General features: G+C 39.1%; 1 protein-coding gene across 13 annotated transcripts in view; it reads right to left on the minus strand.

The window, feature by feature from the left end:
- The window catches only part of ARHGAP32 (Rho GTPase activating protein 32), a 317,821-nt gene that overhangs the window by 74,249 nt on the left and 222,139 nt on the right, over nt 1-21,433 (minus strand). For all 13 annotated transcript variants that reach the window (XM_034934048.3, XM_034934045.3, XM_055095088.2 and 10 more), the window contains one exon: nt 1,406-1,487. In XM_034934048.3, the coding sequence (XP_034789939.2) occupies nt 1,406-1,487 (82 nt within the window). The remainder of the gene's footprint in view (nt 1-1,405; nt 1,488-21,433) is intronic.

Genomic DNA, 21,433 nt, shown 5'->3' on the forward strand with positions numbered 1-21,433 from the left:
AATAAAGACAGAAAGTAGACAAGTGGTTGTTTAGGGCTGGGAGCAGTATGAGGGGAGCAGTGTCCGCTAATGGATATGGGATTTCTTCATGAAGTGATGAAGGTGTTCTAAAATTAACTGTGGTGATGGCTGCACAACCCTGTTACACAATTTAAAGGGTAAATTGCACGATATGCGAATTTTATCTTAATAAAGCTGAGTTTTCAAAAAGTTAAGTTTAAAATAACGCCGTATTTTTAAAAAGAATGAAATCTACAGTTATGAATGAAGATTTACCGAACAAGTACCCACTTAGGAGCTTTTTAAAAAAGTTTACCCAAGAAGGACAAAATTGCTTCAAAAAGAACTGAGAATCCTGACTCAAGTAGAACTGCAGAAAACACTGTTTTGAAGCATTTTCTCTACTGAACAATAAAGTTAGTCTAAAATAAACAAATTCCAATGAGAGAAATGGGAACAATGACTCCCTAGTCTCCTGTGAAGAAATAAGCTTTGAAAGGTATTATTAACCTTTACTTAAATACTATTAGCAAAGATTGTTGGATGTAAGCTTTGGGAGCAGAAGTGGGAAAATACCAAAAGAGTAAAGAATAACTGTTTTTTTTTTTTTTCTTAACTCTTACATACAGGTCCTAAAACTAGAAAATACTATCATAAGGTAAACAGTTCAAATTAATTCTGAGGCCCAGAAATTTTTTCTTCTCCTTTTATTGGGAGGTGGGAAAGGACAGAAGAAATGTAATATAGCTAGGAAAAATAAGTTGGATGACTCCCTCTTCTCTCCAAAGCTTTTTAGACTTTGTTTGAATTTTTTTTTAATCGACATCATCAAAAAGTTTCAGATGAGGCATTCTGTTGAATCTTCCCAAAACTAAATCACCTCAATAAACACCGAAATTCACATTTTCTTGATTTTTATCCCCTTCAACAATGCTTTATTTGTAATATATTCTAGATATCTATGCAGCACTGTAAGTATACTGTATAAGTAATAAGAAATGCTGTTTAAAATAGTTTTGATGTTCATATGCCCTGTTAAAATATACTTACTTTTCATTTATTAATTTTCAGTTAATCCTACAATTTCTATGTTAGTTCTTTAAATCTATTTTTTAAATCATTTTATTCATTAAGTTACAATGCTATTATGCAACTATAAAAGTAAATAATGACAAAGCTTAATGGAGCAATTGCCTAAAAATTTGAGTGCATGTAAACCTTTTCAAAATGATCAACAGAGATATAAGAATACATTTAAAAATCAAAACCATATAAAATTAAGAATGTTAATTATTATGCCAATAAATGCAAAACTAGCAAAACAAGCTAAATACTTGACTGACAGAAAATCTGTGTCTTCAAGCAGTTGATAAAATAACTACACTAGTGAAAAAAGTGTACTCACCTGGTTTTGGCACTGAGTTGGTCACTGACTGGGGAACTTTTTGGTTAATTAACTCAACACAGTGTCCAGGGAAGAGTCCCACCTGATGAAAAGCAACAAAGAAAGGATTCTAAACCAGCAAACAGACCAATTATGTGAACACTGCCAACTGAATTCCAGTAATGTATTCTACAGTCCCTCCCAAATGATTCTATTATTCCAAGACTCTAAATAACAGATGATGCCAATTACACAAATAATAAAACAATCTGTTGCTATGAGTACATAAAGTTATCTGTTTTATTCGTCCAAATATCTAAGTCTGCTTTTTTCCTTTTAGTTTTTAATTTCCCAATCTTTTTTTACATGAATTAAAATATTTAGTCTGACAATGAGCTATGCATGCAAGTAGGTAAAATTTTATAATTTAATAATGTGCTTTACTGAAATCTCAATCCAGTTATGTTGATACCTCTGTTGCCAACTTATGTTTATTGACTTCTCTATGGGTTTTTTAAATCAACACTAAGCCACAACTCAAACTTTTTGTGAATTTTCTCTTCACTCTCTCCCAGGTTTCATGAAAAAAAAAAAAAGACATGACTAAAATAAATGTGTAAAATAATCTCTCATTTAAAATCCTGGTATTCACTGCTTTTAAAAACTAGTAGCGCATGGATAAGAGGGAAAGTAAGAGAGAAGAAAACAGCCAATCTCAGCGTGTCAACAGACTCTGGCTTTGAGGAACACACCACAGTGACCTAGTAGCAGAACCGCAGGCATTGCTTTTGGCATTGTAACAAGCCGTATTAGGAAAATGCTGAGTTCCAGATCATCCAGAGATACTGTATAGCCAAAAGGATAAATACCGAGATAAACAGCCTGGAAACAAAAGCAAAGAGGAAATCTTTATCAATATTTATAGATGTTTCCTTAGATAAAAATATAAATGGGCTGCCATGCAGCAGATGTTAAAGCTGAAATATGAAAGCTCCATCACTTTGTGTATCCCTCTGTTGACAGACTCTGGGGAAGAATGGAATAGTTTTCCAAGAGTATGATTCATCATCAAGTTCTGAGCTGTATAATTTCCATCTGTGTGAAATTATTTTCACATACTCATTTGCTACATTCTTATTTCAATTTCTAGATCCTTATTCTATGGTAGTTCTTAAAATTATGAAGATATAAACCAGTTATCATGAGCTGAAAAGGGGTATTAACAGATTATCAGTTTTTTTTTGTTTTTTGTTTTTGAGACAGGGTCTCATTCTGTCACCCAGGCTGGAGTGCAGTGGCACAATCTAGGCTCACTGCAGCCTCGATCCCCCAGGCTCAAACAATTCTCACACCTCAGCCTCCTGAGTAGCTGGGACTCTGGGCATGCACCACCTCACCTGGCTAATTTTGTTTATTTTGTGTAGAGATGAGGTATCATTATCAGATTATCAGTTTTGTTCACAAGATGTGAATTTGGGATTCCTATGCACTGCCTTCCAAAATGATGCTTTAGGTATTTGTTTTACTGGTGAAATTTTTTAATATATTCTACTCAACTTCCTATTTTACTGAACAAGTAGAAATGCTTCCAAGACTGATTAGAACCAGGTAAGAGTCAACTTAAAAAAATCTTCATTTTTCTTCTTACACAAGTCAGTTATGAGAGGGGATATGGGGCATGGTTAACAGCGTAGCCTGAAGTAAGTGTTTCACCCTCCATAAAAGGGTTTGGAAAGCGATTATAAAAGTCTCAGGTCGTAAATTAAACAAATGTATACAAAAATGCATTTGTAAATAATCTTTGTTTTTACAAGTCTTTGCAATAAACTGTCAATTTGGTCTCCAGCAGAGAGAGCTGGAGGAGTGGAGCTTCCAGATGTAGTCTCCGGTGTGAGTTCCAGCAATGGAGACCTTGATGCTATGAGCTCTGGAGACTCTCATGAAGAGGACTTGGGGGGATGAAGAAGTGACTGGGAAACTGCTCATGCCGAGGAGATGGGAGGTGCCCTGGAAATAGCTGCTTCATGAACTTAAGCCATGACGGATAGAATGTTAAAAGTCATTCCACAAAGTGGTGTGTTTCAATGCAAAGGCTAGAGAACTGTAAAAAGGTGGTTACCAAGGCTGGGAAGATACAACTATTTCAAGAGTGACTCTGAAAAAGATCCTGATGCCTTGAGGTACCCTTCTGAAATTCAAACAACAATGTACAAATATCTGCCTTGTTTCAGAATTTATGGAGTATACAATTCATGTTTCTAAAAGAGCTTACCTGCAGCTGGTTTCCACATCTGAAATTATAGTGCTCTCCAAGTCACATAGCTGGAAATTAAATGTTCAAGTTCTACCTTGGCCCCAATTTAATGTTTGGTGCTCTCTGGATTGAGTTGAATTATGTTCAGGCTTTGCAATTTCACTTGTGGTAAAGGCTCTAACATTTTCTCTTTCTATGCAAATTTCTTTCTTTTTTTTTTTTTTTTTTTTTTTTTTTTGCGTGACGGAGTTTCGTTCTTGTTGCCCAGTCTGGAGTGCAACGACGCGACCTCGGCTCACTGTAACCTCCGCCTCCCAGGTTCAAACGATTCTCCTGCCTCAGCCTCCCAAGTAACTGGGATTATACGCATGCACCACCATGCCCGGCTAATTTTTTGTGTTTTTAGTAGAGATGGGGTTTCTCCATGTTGGTCAGGCTGGTCGTGAACTCCCGACCTCAGGTGATCCACTCACCTTGGCCTCCCAAAGTGCTGGGATTACAGGCGTGAGTCACCACATCCAGACTCTATGCAAATTTCTTGAAGGAGAATTGCTTGCATATTTCTTCTCTGCCTTCACAGAAGGCAGAGTTTCTTTCAAACTTAACTGAGGCATCAGTTGCTCTTTGGCTGTTTCTTACCATGATTATTAACAATAAGTTTGTGGCTTGGGTTTGCAAACTGTACTGTTTGTTGCACTGATCTTCCCATATAGTAATTTTTAGTTTGTGAAAAAAATTAACCCTCATCTGAAAATAACATATAAGTTTTTTTTAACTAGTCTCAGATTTTAAAACTTGCAATAAAGTGGAAACTCATTGGTTTTTCTTGCCCTTTCGAACTCTTGTAATTGAGTTTTCATCATGTTTTATATTAAAGTGTTTTATATTAAACAAGTTTTCATCATGTTTTATATATAAAGCTAACACATGGCTACAAAAAAGAAGTATCTGGGTTCAATCTTAAGTCTGCCACTGACTAGATTAGGTTTGTAACTTAGCCTCTTTGTGTTTTAGTTTCTTCGTCTAAACATGGTAATAATAATGCCTATCTCATAAGGGTTGTTATGAGAATTAAATGGGCTAGTATAAATAAAATGCATAGAGTAAAATGCATTAATTTGTTAACTAATGGTCTAGTAACAACATGATCTATTAACTACGGCAGCCTGTTTCATATATTATTCTTTCTGCAGCCGTGGCAATTTCTAAAGCTTTAACCCATTTATGGCAGAGGTTGCAAAATTTTTTTGTGAAAAATCAGAACTTGGCGATAACCTTGAGCAGTAGGATATAAATAACTCCCACAAGCTTAGCGTTCCAATAGTGGAACACTAGGCATAAATGGGTTAATGCATAAGTAAATGCTATTATTATCCCAATATTTGGCTACCAGAACTGCTAGAGGGCTCTAGCTCCTCCATCAAATGGATATTACACAAAATGCCACCTTTTGTATATATCTGCTTAAGTTTCCTGACTCTCAAATATCATTCTTTCTAAAACATTCTAATTCATTTCAATATATAAAATCTGCAACTTGCCTGAGAGAAAAGTCCAGATTCTAAACTTGGCTCACCCATTTACTAGGTTCTGTGATCTATGGCTAACTGCTTAACATCTCTGTCTTAGTTTCCTCATTTGTAATGTTAGGGATAACACTGCCTATACCTGAAGAGTTTATGTGAAAGTAACTGCCTAGTTTCTAAGTTCGAGTATCTTTTGGCCAAAAAAAAAAAAGTTTTCCATCACTTCCCACAAAGACTGAACAAAGAGAGCTTAATGCACTTCTCAGGGAACTATATCATATACATTAGTTACATTTTCACCTTTTAAATTCATCACAATGAATTAGGTTTAGGTATATGGGGAAATGCTACTGCATACTATACAGAGGTAGATCTACAGTAGGCTCACCTAATACCTAACTCCAATCCCTGCCCTCTTGTTTTACTTTATCATAAGTGTAATATCACTAACTACTAGCTAAACTGTACAGTTTCCCAGACTCCCTATATTCAGGCAAAGCCGCAACACATGTAAACACAGCTCTGCTACTATCCTGTCTCCTCCTCTGCGCCGTGAGCACAGGTGTCATGACTAGATCTGTCGTGGTCATCACTTGACCATAAGTGAAAAGTTGAGAGAACCTTAGAGACTCCTGCCTGGCATCATTAAGCTGCTGACTCAGCACTAGAAATCCACCATCTTTTCCACTCAGTTTTTTGTTTCTTGAAGCCAAAATCACTCCTAAACATCAAGGAGTCTTTTAAAAGAGTCAGTTCTACGAATTTGCGAAAGGCAAACAGATTCCATTTTACCATCACAAAATTTTCATGATAAAAAATTGTGTTCTCTTGAAAATATTACACACGAGAATGGAACTAACCTTAAAAGTACAGTTAATGAACATTTATACTTTTCTGATGAATACTTCACCTAAGATTTCACAAAATAGTAACCATTTTGATAAAATGTCAAATGGTAAAAAGTGACTGGAACTCTGAAAATATGATCTATTAGCTATGTCATCTTGTTCTGTATCTTATTCTTTCTGCAGCGGTGGCAATTTCTAAAGCGTCAATTTACATGGCTGGAAAGGGAGAGCAGAATTGGGTATATTGGCAGGGGTCAAAATGAGATTCAACTCTAGGAAGAGAATGGAAGATGGAGAAAAAGCCAGCATCTAGGGCCCATGATGGTAAAGAAGTAGGTAATAAAAGCATAGTAATAGAAGGAAAAGAACAATGTAGAGACAGGGCTGGAACAGGTTAGGAATGGTCTTGAAAAGAGGAGACCTTCCTGTTGACTGTTTTCACTCAAGTCTTTGAAATAAAGTAAAAAGCCACCAGACATGCTAATATATACCATGGTGTGCTGATAAATGTTTAACAACTAGCTCTCCACGGGGGGAAAGGCTTTGATTTCCAGTGTTTTCCAGTGCTCACCGTATAAACACTCCCATCATGGCTGGTTTCAAGCTACCAACTTGATACAACTGAACACAAAATTGGAAAGAGAAGCAGAAGGGCACTCAGTTATACAGTATTGAAAGCATACAGATAGAGTAGCTGGAAATAACTTCAAGAGCATAAATGGTAAAATGTGGTAAAATAATTACAAAAAATATTTGATTATTACCTTTGTTTTTAATACAATTCATTTCACTGTAAATATATATACCTTAATTTTTAATAATGGCTGTTTTTAACAACTGTCCTACAAAATTTCACAGTTGGCTCCAGCTGACCACTGATGTATATTCATACACTTCGTCCTGCGCCTATCCACCTCTAACAGCTTCTGATAATCAGTTTCTAGTAGCTTAGCAAGCATATGGCTCACCCTCTGACTCTAGGAGAACCAGGAGAGATGTAAAGGGAATAGACTGTAATCTGGTTCTTCTGATCTTCTTCTACCTTGGGGAATACTCAGACTAAAAAGAAAACCTGGTTTGGCTTCTAAAGTGAGTGTATATGCTGAAAAATACTTTGGTGTAACTTAAAGGGAATATTAGAGAAGAAACTACCGCAATAAAATAAGCCTGGAGCTTTGGAAACAGTAGAGTTAACAACAGAACCTAATCCTAACTATAGTCTCTTTGAGGCAATCAACAAAAACCTAAAAAGGAATTCAGCATAACGATCATGTGCTTATCGCTGACTTAAAAAAAAAATTCCCCTCTCCCTCTCCCTCTCCCTCTTCCTCTCCCTCTCTTTCCACGGTCTCCCTCTCCCTCTCCCTCTCTTTCCACGGTCTCCCTCTGATGCCCAGCCGAAACTAGACTGTACTGCTGCCATCTCGGCTCACTGCAACCTCCCTGCCTGATTCTCCTGCCTCAGCCTGCCGAGTGCCTGCGATAACAGGCGCGCGCCGCCACACCTGACTGGTTTTCATACTTTTTTGGTGGAGACGGGGTTTCGCTGTGTTGGCCGGGCTGGTCTCCAGCTCCTAACCGCGAGTGATCCACCAGCCTCGGCCTCCCGAGGTGCCGGGATTGCAGATGGAGTCTGGTTCACTCAGTGCTCAATGGTGCCCAGGCTGGAGTGCAGTGGCATGATCTCAGCTCGCTGCAACCTCCACCTCCCAGCCGCCTGCCTTGGCCTCCCAAAGTGCCGAGATTGCAGCCTCTGCCTGGCCGCCACCCCGTCTAGGAAGTGGGGAGCGTCTCTGCCTGGCCGCCCATCGTCTGGGACGTGGGGAGCCCCTCTGCCTGGCTGCCCAGTCTGGAAAGTGAGGAGCGTCTCTGCCCGGCTGCCATCCCATCTGGGAAGTGCCTCTTCCCGGCCGCCATCCCATCTAGGAAGTGGAGAGCGTCTCTGCCCGGCCGCCCATCATCTGAGATGTGGGGAGCGCCTCTGCCCCGACGCCCCGTCTGGGATGTGAGGAGCGCCTCTGCCCGGCCGCGACCCCGTCTGGGAGGTGAGGAGTGCCTCTGCCCGGCCGCCCCGTCTGAGAAGTGAGGAGCCCCTCCGCCCGGCAGCCACCCTGTCTGGGAAATGAGGAGCGTCTCCGCCCAGCAGCCACCCCATCTGGGAGGGAGGTGGGGGTTCAGCCCCCTGCCCAGCCAGCCGCCCCATCCGGGAGGGAGGTGGGGGGGTCAGCCCTCCGCCCGGCCAGCCGCCCCGTCCGGGAGGGAGGTGGGGGGGGTCAGCCCCCCGCCCGGCCAGCCGCCCCGTCCGAGAGGTGAGGGGTGCCTCTGCCCGGCCGCCCCTGCTGGGAAGTGAGGAGCCCCTCTGCCCGGCCGCCCCTACTGGGAAGTGAGGAGCCCCTCTGCCCGGCCGCCACCCCGTCTGGGAGGTGTACCCAACAGCTCATTGAGAACGGGCCGGGATGACAATGGTGGTTTTGTGGAATAGAAAGGGGGGAAAGGTGGGGAAAACACTGAGAAATCGGATGGTTGCCGTGTCTGTGTAGAAAGAGGTAGACATGGGAGACTTTTCATTTTGTTCTGTACTAAGAAAAATTCTTCTGCCTTGGGATCCTGTTGATCGGTGACCTTACCCCCACCCTGTGCTCTCTGAAACATGTGCTGTGTCCACTCAGGGTTAAATGGATTAAGGGCGGTGCAAGATGTGCTTTGTTAAACAGATGCTTGAAGGCAGCATGCTCGTTAAGAGTCATCACCACTCCTTAATCTCAAGTACCCAGGGACACAAACACTGCAGAAGGCCTCAGGGTCCTCTGCCTAGGAAAACCAGAGACCTTTGTTCACTTGTTTATCTGCTGACCTTCCCTCCACTATTGTCCTATGACCCTGCCAAATCCCCCTCTGTGAGAAATACCCAAGAATGATCAATTAAAAAAAAAAAAAAATTCTTGTCCGGGCGCGGTGGCTCACTCCTGTAATCCCAGCACTTTGGGAGGCCAAGGCGGGCAGATCATGAGGTCAGGAGATCGAGAACATCCTGGCTAAAATGGTGAAACCCCGTCTCTACTAAAAAAAAATACAAAAAATTAGCCGGGTGTGGTGGCAGGCACCTGTAGTCCCAGCTACTTGGGAGGCTGAGGCAGGAGAATGGTGTGAACCCAGGAGATGGAGCTTGCAGTGAGCAGAGATCGAGCCACTGCACTCCAGCCTGGGTGACAGAGTGAAAGACTCCGTCTCAAAAAAAAAAAAAAAAAAAAAATTCTCTTCTATTGGTTTATTTATTTAATTTATGGCTAGCGAATCTTTAGCACTGTTGGCGTAGCCAAACATTTTTCAAATTAAACTTAGTAGAAGCACTGCTCACTCCTCAAAATATATCACAGATTTTTCAATTGGAATTATTTGGCCTCAGAGTGTTAAAACTCCAGTTTTTCATTTTCTGACTACAACTTCCTATCCTCTCAAGTCTCTAGTGTTGATATTCTACAACAACAAAAGTACAAACAGAGACATCCCATCCCCTTCACATTTCCCCCCAAGGTACTTATCCCCACAATTCCAGGTTTTTTCTTTTGTTTTGTTTGCTACCCAATATGGACCCTGTGATTGAGCATTTGTTTTAAATCAGTACCCTTTAATTTCCTTGCAATATTAACTTCCTGCCAAACCAATCCAGCAAACCACCACAACTAAATCAATTCACTACCATACTTGCATGTCTGTGTACTGCTGGAGAAAAAAAAAAATCACATCACTAAGGAGATTTGAACCAATACAAATTCACAGTCTATTGTCCAGAAATGCCAATTATTTTCTCCCCACTCCTGAAACATGCTTAAAGAACCTAATCTTCTTTACAGTCTCTGCCCAGTCTGACTCCCATGGCCTGCCAACACCATCCCAGCACAGTTGATCAAACAGACGGTAAGTCAATGAGTCAATTAGTTTGTCTGCTATGATTTTGGAACTAGTTCCAAACCTTCAATGATCTCCATTGAATTGTTAGAATTAGGAAATATTTTTCCAAACAAAGAAGAGAAGAGACAAAGAAACAATAGTTGCTACACACCAAAGGAAGCAAAAACCGGAAATAAGTTCCTCAGGTCCTTACTTTTTAGCTCTGGTTCCATTTACTTATAGCCTAGTAATTCTTGCATTGGGCTCTTTGAGATATTCCTACCAATTCCCCCACCCCCCACTCTCCTTGTATGTCCCCAAAAAGCACAACATTGCTTCTGGTTTCTTTGCCTTATTTATACTGTCCCCTTGAATGTCAACTCCCTACTTTCCATTTAAATAAAAAATTACACTTGCAGCCGGATATGCAGGTTTGAGAGTCAAAAACAAAGCTAAAGATCAGGACATAAATCTGAGAGTTGAGCATAAATATGGTTTTTAAAGTTGAGAAAGTGAGTAAGATAGCAAGGGACAAAGAGTGTAGAATAAGAAGGCAGTCCAACCCCAAACATCAGAGGTCTAGTAGAGGAGGGTGTCCTGGCAAAGGAGACTGTGTCAAGTCAGTTAAGAGAAAAAAGTCTCTGGAAAAAGAAAATCAGATACTAATGAGAGTTTAAGTAAGGAGTAGTAAAGTATCTATTTTTTTTTCATTAAGCCAAACAGAGACCACTAGTGATAAAAGAGAAGAATCAAAGGGTGAAGGGTTTAAGAATATATTTGTGATAGGTGAATGTAATCAAGGCTCTAGAATCTACACTGGAAAAGAAGGATAGTGAAGGCAGGAAGTAATTGATGGGCAAAAACTGGGAGGAACAGTGGAATGATAATACTAAGCATAATACTGAATATTGAACATAATTGTGTATTGTACAGCAAGTAGCTGAGGGGATTAAATTTCTTTTCCCAGTTGCCATAATATAATATCAAATAAGACAAACTAGATTACAGTTGCTTTAAAGTTTTAATTAATTTGTAATACCTTTCAGCCTTGGAAGGAGTAAGAGAAGGATAGAGTAGGCATTGTAAGTGGAATGACACAGAAAAAAAGACACGAGTAGAAAAAAGCAACTTGTGTACTAAGAGGGGAAATAATAGTTACATCTGGCAGAACATCCAGTTTCTAAAATAGAGCAGTGCAAAGTAAGACTGGTAAGTGAGAATAAAGTCGGAGATCCTGGATGATCTTGTATACCGTCACAAGGAGTTTTAAGTTCCTTCTGTAGGAAATAAAAGTGACACATTCTGAGCAGAAGCAGCACATGAACAGGCATGTTCTAAAAGGAAAAGCATTCGCCTGTATACCTTTCAAGCTGGAAGGAAGGGAGGAAGATAAGAAGCAGTACACCACTTCAGGAATTTGCAAAATAGGCTAGGAAAGAGAATAAAACCTACAGTGTATGACAACAGCATGAAGAAGGAAGGACAGTATATGAATGTAAATGACACAGAGGTAGAAGAGACAGATATGATCAACTGGATTGGATGAATGAACAACATGAAGTCAAGAATGCTCCTGCAGTTTTTGCTTCCACCTTAACTGAGGTATAGTTAACCCAAAGTAAACTGCACATATTTAAAATGTACATTTTGATAAAACACCCATGAAACTATTACCACAATCAAGATTATAATATATCCATCAACCCCAAAAGTTTCCTTATATCTCTTTGTAATCCTTCCTTCCCCCTATCCTCCCATCACTGCTCCTCAGGCAATTACTCATCTACTTTTTATCACGATATATTACTTTCCATTTCCTATAATTTTACATAAATGAAGTCTTATGTAATATACTCTTTTTTGTCTGCCTTCTTTCATGCAGCATATCTTTGAGGATCACTCATGTTGCTGTATTTATCAACTGTGTATTCCTTTCATTGCTAAGTAATATTCTATTGTATGGACACCACCATTTGTCTATTAATCTGCTGTTGACAGATATTAGGGTCGTTTCCAGTTTTAAACTATTACATATAAAGATGCTATGAACATTCATGTATGAGTTTCTATATGGACACATGCTTTTTTTTTCTGTAAACAGATCGTGTGGTAAGTGTACAGTAATTCCTCCCTTAACGTCATTGATATTCACATTGGAAACTGTGAACTGACTTACTCTGTGCTGTGGGAACTTAATTCTTATTTATATCAACTAGCCAATGATAAAACTGGTTTCATTAGACAGTATGTCATTTTGCTTAAAGTTGCAGTTTCCAAGAACCAACTGACAACATTAAGTGATGACTTACTGAGTGTTTAACTTGAGAAACTGCTAAACTGTTTTCAAATGAGTTGTGACATCTTAAATTCCCACCAGCACTGTATGAGAATTCCAATTTTTCCACATCCTTGCAATTTTAATAAGTATGAATCAATACCTCATTGTTGTTTTAACCTACATTTCTCGAATGACTATTGATGTTGGATATCTATGTATTAATTTGCCATTCATATATCCTTTTGATGATATCTCTTCCAATCTTTGCCTATTTTTTAAATTGAATTGCTTTCTTCTTTAATTTTGAGAGTTTTTGTTTTTTAAAAAATAGCATCTCAGTATGTTGCCCAGGCTGGCCTCAAATTCATGGGCTCAAGCAATCCTCCTGCCTCAGCCTCCCAAGTAGCCGGGACTACAGGCACATGCTACTGAGCTTGCCCAGTGAGAGTTCTTTGTATGTTCTGATACAAGTCCTTTATCAGATATAATCACTGCAAATATTTTCTCCAAGTCTGTGGTTTGTCTTTCTGTACTAGTAAATATGTCTTCCAAAGAGCCGAAAGTTTTTTTAAAAAAATTAATTATTTCTTTATTATACTTTAAGTTCTGGGATACATGTGCAGAACAGGCAGGTTTGTTACATAGGTATACATGTGCCATGGTGGTTTGCTGCACCCATCAACTTGTCATCTACATTAGGTATTTCTCCTAATGCTATCCGTTCCCTAGTCCCCCACCCCACGACAGGCCCATGTGTGATGCTCCCATCCCTGTGTCCATGTGTTCTCACTGTTCAACTCCTGCTTATGAGTGAGAACACGTGGTGCTTGGTTTTCTGTTCCTGTGTTAGTTTGCTGAGAATGATGGTTTCCAGCGTCATCCATGTCCCTGCAAAGGACATGAACTCATCCTTTTTTATGGCTGCATAGTATTCCATGGTATATATGTGCCACATTTTCTTTATTCAGTCTATCATTGATGGGCATTTGGGTTGGTTCCAAGTCTTTGCTATTGTGAACAATGCTGCAATAAACATACATGTGCATGTGTCTTTATAGCAGAATAATTTATAATTCTTTGGGTATATATCCAGTAATGAGATTGCTGGGTCAAATGGTATTTCTGGTTCTAGATCCTTGAGGAACTGCCACACTGTCTTCCATAATGGTTGAACTAATTTACACTCCCACCAACAGTGTAAAAGCGTTCCTATTTCTCCACATCCTCTCCAGTATCTGTTGTTTCCTGACTTTTTAATAATCGCCATTCTAACTGGTGTGGGATGGTATCTCACTGTGGTTTTGATTTGCATTTCTCTAATGACCAGTGATGATGAGCTTTTTCTCTTATGTTTGTTGGTCACATAAATGTCTTCTTTTGAGAAGTGTCTGTTTATATCCTTTGCCCACTTTTTGATGGGTTTGTTTTCTTGTAAATTTGTTTAAGAGCAGAAGTTTTAAATTTTGATGAAATTAAATTATTTTTATGAATTGTTCTTCTGACGTCACATTAAAGAAATCTTTGCCTAATCCAAAGCCACAAAAGTTTTCTCCTATGTTTTCTTCTTGAAGTTTTACAGTTTATACTTTATAAACATTTAGGTATATTGGCCGGGCGTGGTGGCTCACGCCTGTAATCCCAGCACTTTGGGAGGCTGAGGCAGGCAGATCACAAGGTCAGGAGATCAAGACCATCCTGGCCAACATGGTGAAACCCTGTCTCTATAAAAATACAAAAATTAGCTGGGCGTGGTGGCCTGCGCCTGTAGTCCCAACTACTAGGGAAGCTGAAGTGGGAGAATCGCTTGAACCCAGGAGGCGGAGGTTGCAGTGAGCCAAGATTGGGCCACTGCACTCCAGCCTGGTGACACAGCAAGATTCTGTCTCAAAAAAAAAAAAAAAAAAAGAAAGAGATATCTTCACCTAATCCAAAGCCACAAAAGTTTTCTCCTAAGTTTTCTTCTTGAAGTTTTATAGTTTATACTTTATAAACATTTAGGTATATTATCTATTTTAATTTTTGTAGATGGTAAAATAAATAAAGTTTACTTTGGAGACGTCTGGATATCCAAGTGTTCCACTGCCATTACATCTCTTCACTGAACTGACTTTTGAACTTCGCTGAAAATCAGTTGTCCATGTGTACAACTGTATGTATGTATTTCAGGACTGTCTATTCTTTCCCACTGATCTACTTATCTATCTTTCCACCAATACCACACTCTCTTGAAAACTGTAGCTTTGTAGTAAATCTTCAGTTAGTGTTAGTTCTCCAACTTTGTTCTTTTTCAAATTTGTTTTGGCTATTATATTCCAGGTCCTTTGCATTTCCATTTGAATTGTTTAACTTGCTTGTATATTTCTACACAAGAGCCTGCCTGGGATTTTGACTTAGATCAATTTGGGAAGAAATGTCATCTTAAAAAATATACAGTCTTCCAACCCATAAAAACAGTATCTCTCTCCATTTATTTGGATCTTCTTTAATGTCTCTTAGCAATGTTCTGTAGTTTTCAGTATATAGCTCTTTCACATCTTTTTTTTTCAGATACAGTCCTAAGTATTTCCTATTTTTAGTACTATTATACATGGGTTTTATACATTTTCTGACTGAAGTGAATGCTGCAAGTCTGTGGTCTACATTTAGGATAACGAGGTCTTCACATAGTTGTCCCAAGTATTTATATTTAAAAACATACTGTGTATTTTAAATACATAAATTACTTTCCTTTTATTTCTCCTTTATATCTGAAAATTTATGCTGACTTTTTGGAAAGTGTATATTAATGGAAGTAGTTAAATAATTTGTAAATTCCATTTTAGAATGACAAAAAAGGATTTTAGAAAATACTTGTCATAAAGAGGGGGTATTAGGGTTTAATAAGATTAAGAACTACTGCCACAGCCATTTTGTCAATAATTTCTATAAAATTGAGTGTTTACATGTATACATATGTAACAAACCTGCACATTGTGCACATGTACCCTAGAACTTAAAGTATAATAAAAAAAGAAAAAAAACTAAAAAAAAAATAAAGTGTTCTTTAATGCTGATTTAAAAAATTGAGTGTTTAAGCCTCAGTTGGTAAGACATATTCTGATGTTATAAATTAACAAAAAGCTATCAAGTAGGAAATTTATCTCCAACATCAATATATCTAATGGCACTAATAAGAAAAAGTAGCAACAAATAAAACATAAATTAAGAAAATGTATTTATTTCTATGTCCCAAAAGGAAAAGAAATACAAAATTAAAAGTCATCACGCTTGTATTCTGGTCCTGGCTATACCACGTACTTACTGTCTTTGTGAAACAGAAAAATTTATCTAAATTTGTCTCCAGATTTCTACCATTTTAAAATGATAGTTTAGAACCAGATGGTCCACTATCATCATCCACTATAGAAAAATCTATGATTCACACAAGTAAACAAGCAGAGCCAGTATTATTCATTAAATTATTACCATGCTCTGTTATATGCCTAAAATGCATAGGCTTCAACAGAAACTCTGCAATATACAGTGTAATGACAAAGGGCTAGTTGTTTAACCCTTTATGCTTTAGTTTCTTCATCTAAAATGAGATCATTATAGTACCTTCATGGAGTTGTGGAATTAAAAGGTTAGTGGTAAGCACTTCGAAAAGCACACCTAAGTACTCAAGAAATGTTAGCAATTTATTTCATTTGCATTATCACATAATTCCCCTTCTCTTGAAATTATGTCACAGATGAAAACTTACAGTATAATGATTTCCCATTACTTAACTGGAGAGTAAACATTTTGCTCTATTTGATTTTGAATAATGAAAAGATGCAGCTTTGGATTCTAGGATATTACATGAATATGATAGTTTTTACATAGATAAGCAGAGAAATAAGCAAATCCATTAAGCTACTATACAAGATAAGGTTTCTGAATATCTGCCCTTTGAAATAAAGATGATTTTTCTAAAACTAAGTTACCTGGAGCCACATTATACTCTTGAGGTAAAAAAAAAACTGTGTTGTCCAAGAATTGCTTCTCTGATACTTGTGCACGAAAACTCACAACATTTGGGGATAACTATGAAAAACAAAATAGGTGATCCTTGATCATCTCATGGAAAACCAAGAGAACATGGGGTATATAAAATTCTGTCACTCTCTAAGTGAGATTCTAGCCATTAGATTAACTGTGTCCCAGATGTGCTTTACGGAAGATTTTCTGAGGGGAGGGAGAAACAAAACACAATTTCTAAACTGTGTCTGATTGCTCCCTTTACCTGCACACAAGATAAACAGTGCGAGCCTACATCAGCAGTTCTCATGTTCTGTGCATAATAATCATCTGAAAAACTTGTTAAAATTCAGACTCCTGACCCCATCCCCTGAGATTCTGATGATCAATACCCACTTTTATCACGTTTCTCAAGTCATTCAGATACCAATGGCTCCTAGCTAAAAATCTGAGAGACACTGCACATAACAAACAATCCTAAAATATATTAACATGTTGTATTTGTGTAATGCCTTTACCTAGAAAAAAGGGTTTTCTGAGGTATCACCTCATATTTCTAACAATCATTTACAGACAAGAACACAAATCTATTAATAATGCCAGTTAGTTTAAAAATAAAAAAAAGGGAAGAGTTTTTACTTTTACTTTCTGAAGTATATTATATGATGAAATACCTCAGACAACAAAGATGAGAGATTCAATATACTCCTTAGGTGACAAATAAAAAACACAGATTTCAAAATTTCAAATTGCTGTAGTTAATATAATTTCACACTTCCTACTCCCAGAAGTTTAAGAAAAGAAAGAGAGTCACAGTATAATTTAAACACATGGATGAACTTATCCTTCTGTTCCCACGGCTAAATTATGGTCTGGGCTAGTACAATACTTAGAATAGAACTTGGCAAAATGCAGGTGAGTAGCAGAATTTACCTGCAGCACACATGGACAAAAACAGTCTTATATCCTACCCCACAACGACTGAAACGAACCGTAGGGCTTAGGCCCTGGGATTTGATATTTAAACATAGCCTCCTTTAAACATTCAAGTTTAAGAGTCAGTGGCAAAGGGAGAATAAAAAGAATTACTGGTAACAAAATGAAGAGAGCAGAATAGCACCCTTCAATACATTTGGTAAACACTATTCCTCAAACTAACTTTATGTGTTGGACCTATTAGAATGGCTATTTTTTTTAAACTGGCAATTATCAAATGTTGGTGAGGATGTGGAACAGCAGAAACTCTCCTTCACTGCTAGTAAGAATGCAAAATGATACAGGCACTTTGGCAGACAGTGTTGTGGCTTCTCACCAAATTCAACATACTCTTACCATATGATCCAGCAATGATATTCCTTGGTATTTACTCAAAAGACTTGAAAACTTATGTCCACACAATAACCTGCACATAGATGTTTATAGCAGTTTCATTCACAATAGCTAAAAACATGAAAGCAACCACAAGGTCCTTCAATACTTGAATATATAAACTGTGGCATATCCATGACACTGAATATTAGATAGTGATTCAAAAAGAAGCTATCAAGCCAGAGAAAGACACAGAGGAACCTTAAATGCATATTACTAAGTAAAAGAAGCCAGTCTGAAAAGGCCACATACTATACGATTCCAACAATACAGATATTTTGGAAAAGACATGACAGTGAAAGATCACAGGTTGTGAAGGGTTCAGCAGGAAAGGAAAAATAGGAGAAGCACAGGAGATTTTTAGGGCAATAAAACTATTCAGTATGAAAACTATAATGGTGGATACATGCTATTACGCATTTGTCAAAACCCAGAGAATGCACACCAAGAGGGAACTCTAACATAAACAATGGACTTTAGTTAATAATAGTATATCAATATTGATTCATTAATTATAACAAAAAGTAAGCCGCAAAATTGTTTCAACAGTTGCAAGGTATGATTTGAGACTGTATTTTTTTCTGTGTGATTCTGGCCCTGGTGCTCCTTAGACCACTCTTCTAGAAACAGTGCTTAGTCAGTGCTGTAGGTAAACTCAGCTAATCAGCTGATGGTTGGTAAAGATCAGCCTTTTGCTGATTCTATTCAATGTACTGTAAAGCAAATGTGAATGACGGGAAGGTATAGGTGAGGGGAGTGGGCAGGGGTATTACATGAAACTCTGAACTATCTGCTCAATTATTCTGTAAATCTGTAACTATACAAAAATCAAGTCTATTGATTATTATTTTTATTTTTGACAAGGTCTGGCTCTTGGCTCACTGCAACCTCCACCTGCCAGGCTCACGTGGTCCTCCTGCCTCAGCCTCCCAAGCAGCTTAGACTATAGACATGTACCACTGCGCCTGGGTCAGTTTTATAATTTTAGTAGAGATGAGGTTTCACCATGTTGGCCAGGCTGGTCTCAAATTCCGGGGTCCAAGCAATCTTCCCACTTTGGCCTCCCAAAGTGCTAGGATTACAGGTATGAGGAACCACATCCAGCTCTATTTTTAAAATATTAAAATCACAATACCACCACTATATAGCATGAGTTCACAGCAATATTAAGGAAGGACCACTGCACAGAGACTTGTGCCTTCTCATGCCCTGACAGCTGGCCAGAAAGGAGATCACACACACAGTGTGACCTTGACAAAAGAAAACTGGAGTCCAGATCACATGCCATGAACACATCGAGCTGAGCAGAGCTGCAAATGCAGACATATCGGGCCTGGGTGTCAACAACGAGCTTCAGAAAGCGTTGCAGCAGCGCTCAAGAGGGTGACACCTCAGCTCACTCAGCCTCCATCATAGGAAGCAGTAGCCCACATCCTTGCTCCTCTTCCCGTCTCTCCTGAGAGAGGCCTGCACTAAGTCATCTCAATCCCTAGGAAAACCACTGGTGACAGCCAACACCAAGACGAGGCCCTCGTTTCCTTTACACTGCTAGGGAAGATACTGCCACCTCTGTGACGCACAGCCTCCTCCGTGTTCTGCAGCCAGAGCCCAGCTGACAGGGTCACGTGTAACCAGAGCCAGGCGAGCTGGCTGACCGAGGTGCATGCTGTGCCCCGCCTGGCCTGTGCACCTGCTGACAGAAGCATCAGTGGGTCCTCGGACATCCTCTCGGCAGAAGACACATGCAACACTGTGCTCCAGTGTAACCTCCTCTAGGAAGCCCTCCTGCACCTTCCAGGGAATCCTGGTGAGCCCTGAACTCCCTACTCATCAGAGAGACCCCAAGGAGAGTACTGAGGTCTGCCAGTCCTCCATGTCCTGCCTGCCTTGAGCCTGAAACCAGCCTGGCTCAGGTAGGGACCTGTTCCCCACCAAGTCTATGTAAGAGAGTCCCTCAGGTGCCTTCAGGCCAGCCCTAAAGGTGGCTCAACCGGCTTCTCCATTCAGGACTGGTTGACATCTATTATGGGCTAAAAATTGTGCCCCTCTCCCCCAAAATTCATAATGTTGAATTCCTAACCCCCAGGAACTCAGGATGCGACTACAGTCATTTCTCAACATAGCTGGGGGATTGGTTCCAGAACCCCCTCATATAGCCAAATCCACACATACTCAAATCCCACGTCATAGTCCAAAAGCCTGCCCTCCATATATGAGGGTTTCACATCCCACAAATACTGTATTTTTGATAGCGTTTGATAAAAAAAAAAAAATCTGTGTATTAGTGGACTCGAAAAGGTCAAACACATGTTGTTCATGGATTAACTGCGTATTTAGAGATGGGAACTTTTAAAGAGGTAATTAGGTTAAATGAGGTGGCCCCTAACCTAATCTGACTGATGTCCTTACAAGAAGAAGGGATTAGGACACAGACAAACACAGAGAGGAAAGGCCATGTAAGGACACGCAAGAAAGTGACCATCTGTGAGCCAAGGAGAGAAGCCTTTTGAAAAAAACTAAACCTTCTGGTACCTTAACTTCTAGCTTCCAGAACTGTAGGAAAATATATTTGCTATTAATTTTTAAGCCACCCAGTTTGTGGTATTTTACTACGGTAGCCCTAGCAAATGAACACAGTACCTAACAGACCAATTAAGGGATGAATAAATCCTAGAAACAGCTCCCACTGGCAGAAGTATCAGTGGGTCATCTGTTATGCCCAATAACAGAAAAGTATATATATATACACACACACACACACACTCTCTCTCTCTCTCTATATATATATATCATATACAATCATATATATGTGATTATTTGCCCCCATCCATATCAGAATATATGAATATATGATATCCCCCATCCATATCAGAATATACGAAGTACCAGGAATTCAGACATAATTTACATTAGAGAAATTTTAAAACTCTAGATATTATCCTTCTAACAGGAGTCATGAAAAATCTTCTTATAAAGAACATGTTTCCCTATTAACTTTAGACTGTTGGCTGGCTTTTCAAAATTAAAATTTTAAAATAGCTTTTGATGTATCTACTACACAAAGTGAGGTCCACTAGTAAGCTAAACTCATGGTTTTCACCCCTACTGAGGCCCCTCAGGGCTGCTGCAGAAGGCCTGAAGGAGGCCAGCCAGGCGGGCTGCATGGGGATAAGGCCCAGCGTTTCCCACTTAAACCAATCAGGGCAGCTCCATGGTTACTTTTTCTCGCACTGAGGTTCTGCGCATGATTCTGTTTGATTAGTAATTCCACTGGATTAAAAGAAAAAGTATAAAAACCACCGAACTAAGCTATTATTTCAGTTAAACTTGAAAATCAGGATGTGGAAAGATGTCTGATGTCCAGTTACCATGATTGTCTTCCTCTCTCAACAGAGTGTCTCCCAGGAGGAGCACACGCTTACAATTTAAAAATACCTAACAAAGGTAGGGGACATCATGAACAGTCTGAAGAGTTTTTCTCCAGCATACAATTGATTAATCATCACACAAAAACATAACACGCAGTAACAGCAATGTTCCCACCAGTAAACATGTATGCTTTGCAGTCCACAGTTGGCTAATCTTTACACTATATTTCTTGCTGGTTGAGCAGGAAAGATGTTCCTTTCCATATGGTAGAAAACTGACATGAAGAACGTTAATAATCTGAGAGTGAATGTAAAAATCATGCTTAGTGCTCTTCAGGCAATGAGATGGAGCAGACTTAGATCTCAGTCCCTACTCCCTTCACTTAACTGACTTAGCATCCTGACTACTTATTAAACCTCTCAAAAACTGTTTTCTCTCCATAAAAATGGAGGACGGTAACTACCTAGAAGCTTTGTGAAATTAAAGAAAACACTGCATGTAAAGTACTGAACTATA

This window comes from Pan paniscus, chromosome 9 (genome assembly GCF_029289425.2).
Source record: "Pan paniscus chromosome 9, NHGRI_mPanPan1-v2.0_pri, whole genome shotgun sequence".
Classification (NCBI taxonomy): domain Eukaryota; kingdom Metazoa; phylum Chordata; class Mammalia; order Primates; family Hominidae; genus Pan; species Pan paniscus.